The sequence below is a fragment of the Helianthus annuus genome, chromosome 15, assembly GCF_002127325.2.
Source record: "Helianthus annuus cultivar XRQ/B chromosome 15, HanXRQr2.0-SUNRISE, whole genome shotgun sequence".
Taxonomy (NCBI): Eukaryota; Viridiplantae; Streptophyta; class Magnoliopsida; order Asterales; family Asteraceae; genus Helianthus; species Helianthus annuus.
In genome coordinates, this window is record NC_035447.2 from 99,329,974 (window position 1) to 99,338,604 (window position 8,631).

Consider the following 8,631-nt stretch of genomic DNA (forward strand, 5'->3'; position numbering starts at 1 on the left):
TTTTACTTTTTTCCATATTCACTAGTAAATGTAGCATTATTTATTCTTGTTTTTTTTTTTTTTTTGCTTTTTGATTTTGTAGGCTCGTAATATCCAACTTCTAATTTATTTTTGAGTGAGTTATACGTTATAAAAGAAGCACTGGATAATGTTGCTTTGGACAAGAAGGATTGCATGAATTCTATGGCTTGTAAGATGAAAGAAAAATTTGACAAGTATTGGGGCTCATCTAATCTTTTGATCTCCATTGGCTCTTTTATGGATCCTAGATACAAGATGAAATTAATCGAGTTTTCTTTTAACACAATTTATTCTGAGAATAAGGCTGGTGCAGAAATTGAAATTGTTCGCAAAACTTTAGATGAAATGTTCGCAGAGTATGTGGAGACACATAGAGAGGCCAATGTTGTTTCATCTGGTGGTGCATTTGCTCATGTTCAGACTGAAAATGGGAGCGGATCTAGTTATTCAAACGTTTCCTCTAGCTTTATGAGTTCTCGATTTGGTAAGGGTTTGAAAACAGGCATTGCTAAGTACAATCAACATATTAGAAGTGTTGATACTGTTGAAAGTGTGAAATCAGAGCTAGCCATATATTTAGACGAGGGAGTGTACATTTGCGAGCAAGGTGTAAGTTTTGATGCATTGGGGTGGTGGAAGGCGAATAAACTTAAGTTTAGAATTTTGTCTAAAATGGCTGCTGATATCTTATTTATTCCGATAACGACAGTTGCATCCGAATCTGCTTTTAGTGCTGGTGGGAGAGTTATTGACCCGCACCGTTCCCGTTTAGGAACTAAAATGGTAGATATGCTTGTTTGTGGAGCTGATTGGTATCGTCGTTACTATGGAGTAAACAAAAAGAATAACAAAGTAACTTTCTTACTCTTTCAACTATAACTTCCTATTTTCTATTGTTAGTCTATTACTAATTCTTATTTTTATTGTTTACTTAATTGTAGGAAAATGACGATGTCGTATACATTGAGTTAGAATAAAGTTGGTGCATTGTTGATCATGACGTTGAATTGGTGATTTCAAGATGGTGTTTTGGAGTTTCTATTAGACTATAACTTTAACGAATTTATTTACATTTGACATTCTTTTTTCATGATAGTTATGTTTGGATATTCACGTTTACTATTGAATGGTGTTTCATCATTGTGTTCCTTAATTTATGTTTAGTTATGTTCGTTTGTGTTTGCTCACTTATGTTCGTTTAGATTTCGCTTATGTAAGATTACGTTCGTTTATGTTCGTGAACCGTTCGTTTACACTATTAATGAACGAACATAAACGAACATGAACATGCTCATTATCTAAACGAACGAACATGAACAAGAAAATCCGTTCATTTAAATGTTCGTGTCCAATCGTTTGTTCGGTAAAAGTTTAACGAACGAACACGAACATGCCTCGTTCGTGTTCGTTTGGTTCATTTACAACCCTAATTTTATTTACTTAATTACATTGTTCAATATGATTGGTGGCTTGATCCTGGTCATGTCACGCCTCCAAGCGGTGGTACTCCGCATGGTGGATTTTGGGGGTGTGACAATCTAACCCTAAACTCCAAATCGGAGCTCACTACCCCAAATTGGAGCTTTGGGTGGTGGTTTTGTGACAGTTGCCCATGCGAGTCTTCATCAGATCCAGGATTGGGCGGTGGTTGGTGGTGACCGGTTGGGTGGCGGTGAACAGTGGTTGGTGGTTTTGTGACAGTAGGGCGGTGGTGAACGGTGTTTGGGGGTGCCGGAAGTGTGGTTGACGGAAGAGGAGGGTGGGTTGCAGGTGGTGAAACGGTGGTGGGTAATGGGTTTGAGAGGAAGAAGATGGAACTTTACATATTCAAATTAGGAGAGACCGAGAGACAGATGAAAGTAATTAAAATTGAGAAGAGATAAGCATTAAATAGGGAGAGAGAGAGGATGAGGAGAGAGAAAAACATTAAATGGAGAGAGAGAGTGGTGACTTGACATATGGGGTAAATGACTAATATATCCTTTATGTTGGCACAATATGATTGGTTGAGAGTGGTTCTCGCGGTTCTTACAACTGGAGGTGGTTCCTATTTTAGCGGCTCCCTATATATATATATATATATGGTCAGGATTTAGAGAAAACGGAAGAAAGTGTGAGACGGTGAGAACGCTTATTGATCGTCCGATCAAAATAATCTATGGACTAGATTGGCGCGGTGGCATTTTCGTAAATAACATCAATTTTATTACGTAGACGCGCTTCATTAAGGATAAAAAGGGTAAAATACCATTTCTCACATAAAACGCCATTGAAAAATAAAACGCCAAATAAATACAAAACGCCAATTTTATCACTACGTACTTTTTCTGTGTTTTTATTTAAGCTCTCTGGCTACAAAAACGCCATAAAATACAAAATACGAAACGCCATAATATATATCGCCAAATCTTACATCCGGATAAATGTTAATTACATTTTTTGATATAAAAATAATATCCCGCCTAAACTACGCGCCAAAAAAATTCTATAAATAGAAACGTTTCACCACCTTCCATTTATCACACCAAAAAAACACACAAAAAACACAGTGGTTGCTAAAAAAAATACAACTCAATGTAAAACGCCAAAAAATACAATGATGGCAAACATCTTTTCTTTGATACTCAGTAACGTTCTGCATGAAGTTTCGCTGAATGATTTGTTACGTGAGTGTAGTAAGATTTTGCTGCATGAGATGGACAAAATTGAAAAAAGAGGGACGGATGACACCCATATGTCATACTTTCATCTTTGTTCTTGGAGAAGGTTTGGATGATAAGAAGAGACCTATACCAGTGTAAATGCTACTTTGGCCTCGATGATTATAATGAAGACGACGGGCAGATAGCATCCACCCACACGGGGTCGATCAATGTCTCCAACATCCACAAAGACACTTCAACACATTAACAAAGAAAATAAACAACTCCAAACCCAAAACGCCATTTATTTGTCAAAGTTCTTTTAGTTTCAAAAGAAAAAAGAGACTGATGACACTAAAGATTTAAATCATAAATTGCTTCTACTTTGTTTTTTTTTCTTTAACTGTTGTTTGTTTTGTAATTTCAGTTAATAAATAACAAAAGAATATTAATACTATAATGAAAAATATAATAAAACGCCAAAATGAGCAAATGCTTGTAAAACGCCATCATGCCATAAAAACGCCCCCAAAAAACTACCAAACTATAACAAAATTACTTTGAACAACTACTATTATAAAAAAAAGCGTGAAACAATATGCAAAGAATATAAAACAAAAGAAGTCCAATTGTTAACTAACCGCCATTGGAAAACAAAATGCCATAATTACAGCCGTCAAAATTTGACGTGTTACACCATAAAAACAGTTGAGTCTGAAAACAAAACACGGTAAACTGCAAAAAAAACAGTAAAATGAAACGACGGAAAACATAATTACTAACATTTATTATATTAAAAGCAAAATTTTTGGGGAATTAAATTTATTTATCTTTTTCAAAACGCCATAATTACCTGTCATGCGCGGGAAAAAAAGTCATTATAAAAGAAGACCATGAGAACACAAGCTCAAACACGCCAAAAAATTTGACTAAAACGCCACATATTGTCCAAAACGCCAAAAACTTTAAAAATGGCTAAGGTTATTGCATGGAGGTTTGAAAGGAAAGAGAAACGATTCATCATAAACTTCTCTGATAGGAGAAGGGTAAAGGTAAGGACAATCAAAGCCATGCTTAGAATGAATGAAAAGGTTCAGAAGGATATCCTGGCCCTTGGGGTTCCAATGGACAACGATTGTGAAAGAACCAAAACTGTAATAAAAAGACCGAAGAGAAAATTTTTGACAGAAGATGATGAAGATGAGGATGATATTGACGATACTCCTATACCAAAACTTAGCAGTTGGGTATTGCATGAGGAAGAAGGAACGCTTGAAGTGACTTATAAAAACAGGGTGCAATATTCAAGGCCAATGGAAGAAATGTTGAAGACTGGGTTGCTATCTATCATTGAACAACTCTGTGATTTAGCACCTTCAAACGATCCAAAATCCAAGGATGCAGTGATATTCAAGAATAGGCTGCAACAAAGAAGAGACGAGCTAATGGTGTTATACACAAATATGAAATTTGATGATGAAGAATCTGAAGAAAGTGATGAACAAAGCGATGGGTACATCTCTAATGTAATCCCACCTACGGAAGACTATTAGTTTATTTTGATTTCGTATTATTGTAATTTTAAGAAATATTAACCTATGGTAATCAATTATTAATAAAAACATACAAAACGCCAAAAAATGACATGGGAAAAGCCATAACGCCAAAAAATTAACTATGTGACACAAAAAGAATCAATTCAACGAGAAGAAATCTGAGAAAAATAGTAAAACGCCAAATAATTAATAATTCTAGATAACGCCAAAATTATCTTGCACGCAAAAAATAAAGCAGCATGTCAAACACGAAAATCGGGAAAGGAGAAGAATACTAAAAAGACAAAAAAACCCCTCGGACCCTGATCATGCCCCGCGCCACGTGTTAGGCCAGGATGCGTTCTCACCGTTCTCGTACTTTTTGCCGTTTTGTCCTGAACCCATTTATATATATATATATATATATATATATATATATATATATATATATATATATATATATATAAATTAAGCTTATGTCATGATGGCTAATCAATTCTCTGTAAAGATCTTACCTCTAACTTATAATTGTATGATGTAAATGATAATAAAGAAGCCGGTTATAAAAGAAAAAAAAATTGATATGTTTTTAAGGTATTATTTTTATTCACTTTTAGAAATAGTTGGCTTACTATGCATTAAAATAGGTTTATCACTTTAATTAGTACCTTTATTTTGACAAAGATTAACTCCCACACTTGTGTTTCTGATGTTGATAATACAATGACACAAGGGAATATATAGACTAACTAGGAAAGCTTAAGAGGTTAGAAACCTACAAAGAATAAATATACATCATAAATAAAGACTAAACAAATTCATCGGTTAACACCCCCCGCAAGCGAAATGGTGGCGGCCCGAGACGAAGCATGTCACGAAAGATGTCGAACTGAGGACGGGATAAGCTCTTAGTGAAGATATCAGCCACCTGAAGCTTGGACGGAACAAATTTGGTGATTAGCTTTCCAGACGAAACGAGCTCCCGAATAAAGTGAACATCTAACTCCAAGTGTTTAATACGTTTGTGAGCGACAGGGTTTTGAGTCAAAAATAACGCGCTTTGATTGTAACATAAAAGAGTTGGAGGCCCGGATGGAAGAGTGCCAAGTTCCTTCAAAAGCTGAGTAACCCATATAATTTTAGCTGCAGTGTTTGCCATGGCCCGGTATTCGGATTCAAAACTTGAACGGGAGACTGTAGGTTGTTTCTTTGCACACCATGAGACGAGATTACCACCAAGAAAAATGGAATAACCATAGGTAGAACGTCGTGTCTCCAGGAAACGTGCCCAGTCCGCATCTGAGAAACCAACCAAAGTATTGTGTTTTGGAACAGAGAAGTGAAGTCCATAGGAAATAGTGCCTTTCACATAGCGTAAGATCCGCTTAACCTCCTGGAAATGATGAGTTGTCAGAGAATGCATAAACTGGCTGACTTGATTGACTGCATAAGAGAGATCAGGACGAGTGATGGTGAGATATTGTTGAGCACCAACAATCGACCGATAAAGTGATGGATTATCAAATGGAGCACCACTAGCTACAAAAGAAATATTCACAGACAGAGGAGTAAAAGCCGGTTTGCACTCCAACATTTTTGCACGTTCCAATATGTCAATTGCATATTTAGATTGATGAAGGAACAACCCATTTGAGTGGTTCACAACTTCTAGGCCCAAAAAATAATTTAACTCACCCAGATCCTTGATAGCAAATTCTTTATTTAACGTGTGAATGAATGCTTGCATGACAATTTCCTGGTTCCCTGTTAGTATCAAATCATCCACATATACTAACAAAAACATAATACATGCGCCCTTATGAAACGTAAACAATGACGTGTCAACACAAGAACAAGTAAAACCATTTTTAATCAAAAATTCACTTAACCATTGAAACCATGCACGTGGAGCCTGTTTTAATCCATACAAAGCCTTATTTAAATGACACATGTGATTAAGAAACCGTGGATCATGAAAGCCAGGCGGTTGTTCCATAAGAACATAATCATCCAAACGACCATGTAAAAAGGCATTATTAACATCCAGTTGGTGTAATTTCCATTTATTTAAAACCGCAAGGGATAAAATAACTCGAACTGTGGTTGCTTTGACAACTGGACTGAACGTGTGGGAGTAATCAATACCAGGGTACTGAGAGTAACCTTAAGCAACTAGACGAGCTTTATGACGATCAACTGAACCATCGAATAGAAACTTGGTGCGAAAAATCCATTTACAACCCACAACATGACGGTCAGAAGGACGCGGGACAAGAGACCATGTGTGGTTGTGGTGAAGAGCTTGTAGCTCTTTGTTCATAGCCGCAAGCTAATGAGGCTGTTTAATTGCAGAATGAATTGACTTCGGGTCATGAACAGCATTTAAAGCAATAGGCAGGGGAGTGGGTGGTATTGGTGGAAGAATATCACTAAAAAAAGGAGTGGGAGTAGGGGATTCAGGTTTGTTGGATAGCTCTGTTTGTGGTGCTGGAATAGAAGGGGATGGATGTGAGTTCAAGATGGCTAAGGGGAACCACATTAGTCATATTCTTGAAAGGAAAAAACAGTTTCGTCAAAGCGAGCATGACGAGTAATGAAAATACGAGAGGTTTGAGGGTCAAGACAACGGTATCCTTTGTGAATAGCGCTATAGTCGATGAAAACACAGGGAAAGCTTCGTGGCGTGAGCTTATGTTCGGCATAGTCACGAAGAACGGAAAGACCCGACAATCGAATGTACGAAGGGATTTATAATTTGGTGTCTTTGAGAATAAGGCCTCAAAGGGTGAGATACCACCAATAGTTTCAGTAGGAAGATGATTAATTATGAAGACAGCGGTAGCAAAGGCATCGACCCGAAAGGTGGTGGGAATTTGAGCATTAAACATCATGGCCAGCCCAGTTTCAACAATGTGGCGATGTTTCCGTTCAGCGCGCCCATTTGTTGAGGAGTGTGGGGGCACGAAAACCGATGGTAAGTTCCATTATTTTCAAATATATATCTAACTTTGTGATTGAAAAATTCACCACCTCCGTCATTTTGAAAAGTTTTAACTTTGATGGAAAATTGATTTTGGACAAGTTTCAAGAAAATATCCAAAACAGTTGAAAAATCCGATTTTAACCGCAGTGGATAGAACCAACAAAAGCGAGAATAGTCATCAATAAAAATGACATAATATCTATAATTATCAGTTGAATAAACAAGGGAGGGTCCCCAAAGATCACAATGGACGATGTCTAATGGTGAGATGGCCCGATCCGTATTCAAGTCAAAAGGTAAGCGTGTGCACTTGGCCATTTGACAAGAGGTGCATAACCCCGGTTTTGGTAATATAGATGAAACGGAAAGTAAATCATGACATCGCAATTTATTTATTAAATCAAAATGGGCATGTCCCAAACAGGAGTGCCAAAGTTCATATGACGCCAAAGGTAAAGATGACGAAACAAAACATGTAGGAACCGAGTGCTTCAAAACATATAGGCCATCTTCACATTCACCGCGGGCTAGCACCTGACTTGTTCGACGATCCTAAACATAAAACGAGGGGTACGATAACAAGACATCAACCGGATTATCCCGAGTTAAACGACTAATAGAGAGTAAGTTACGAGCCAAATGAGGCACAACAAGAACATCTTGCAATTTTAGTGACGATGCAAGGGTCGTATTACCCGTGTGTGTGACCGGCAAGGAAGTGCCATTTCCAAAAAATACACGGTTTTTACCTGAGGAAGCCGAAGCATTTTGGACATTTTGAGTAGAGGAAGTCATATGGTCAGTTGCGCCGGAGTCAGCAAACCAGTCCGGACGGAAGTTCGATAAGCTGCATTGAGATAAAAAGGCGTTAGCAATGGATTCATCAGTTTGAGGACCACGAGAAGCAAAGCTAGATAGCGATGGGCAGGAAGGAGCCGAGTGGTCCATTTGGCTACACAACTGACAGTAGGGAGGCCGAAGAGAATAGCCACTGTTAGACTTCTATATAATTGTGGCCTTTATTGATCATCTAAATACAATTAACCATATGACATTATTATCCTAAATATTAATTATAAGTCATTATTTGATGGAAATAATGACATTAGCAAGAATGTGTAGGGTTACCCCTTTGAGTGTCCATAACATGAGAATAAAAGGAGAATAATCTACACCAAATAATGACACTCCATTTTTTTACTTTTCTCTAAATCTTGATCCATCCCAAGAGGACACGCTAAAGTGGAACCAAGAATATCTTGACGGGAAGCATGGCTTCGTCATCATCCGCAAAGATAACCATACCATCAAGTACGTATCTTTATTTTGGTGTTTATGTTTATATGTATGATATGATTGAATAACATGATTATATTCTTTAGTTTTTTATACATGTTTAAAGATATAATCAACATGTGGTATCAGAGCACGATGTTGATTATATCAATTC

At 37.1% G+C, this 8,631-nt stretch overlaps 1 protein-coding gene across 1 annotated transcript; it reads right to left on the reverse strand.

Moving 5' to 3' along the window:
* Nucleotides 1–5,006: 5,006 nt before the first annotated feature.
* LOC110923905 (uncharacterized mitochondrial protein AtMg00810-like) lies at nucleotides 5,007–8,129 on the reverse strand. The gene is made up of 2 exons (XM_022167958.1): nucleotides 7,931–8,129; nucleotides 5,007–5,962 (listed from the first exon to the last, which is right to left on the reverse strand). Exons 1-2 carry the CDS (start codon nucleotides 8,127–8,129, stop codon nucleotides 5,007–5,009), a joined length of 1,155 nt encoding a protein of 384 aa, XP_022023650.1.
* Between the last annotated feature and the right edge of the window lie 502 nt (nucleotides 8,130–8,631).

What these genes read in the sequence shown, in the direction of transcription:
- LOC110923905 (XM_022167958.1), bottom strand. Translation starts at nt 8,129, where the DNA reads ATGGACCACTCGGCTCCTTCCTGCCCATCGCTATCTAGCTTTGCTTCT. An exon ending in AAATGCTTCGGCTTCCTCAG is followed by an intron (nt 5,963 to 7,930) that starts GTAAAAACCGTG and finishes TGATACTAACAG; the next exon opens with GGAACCAGGAAATTGTCATG.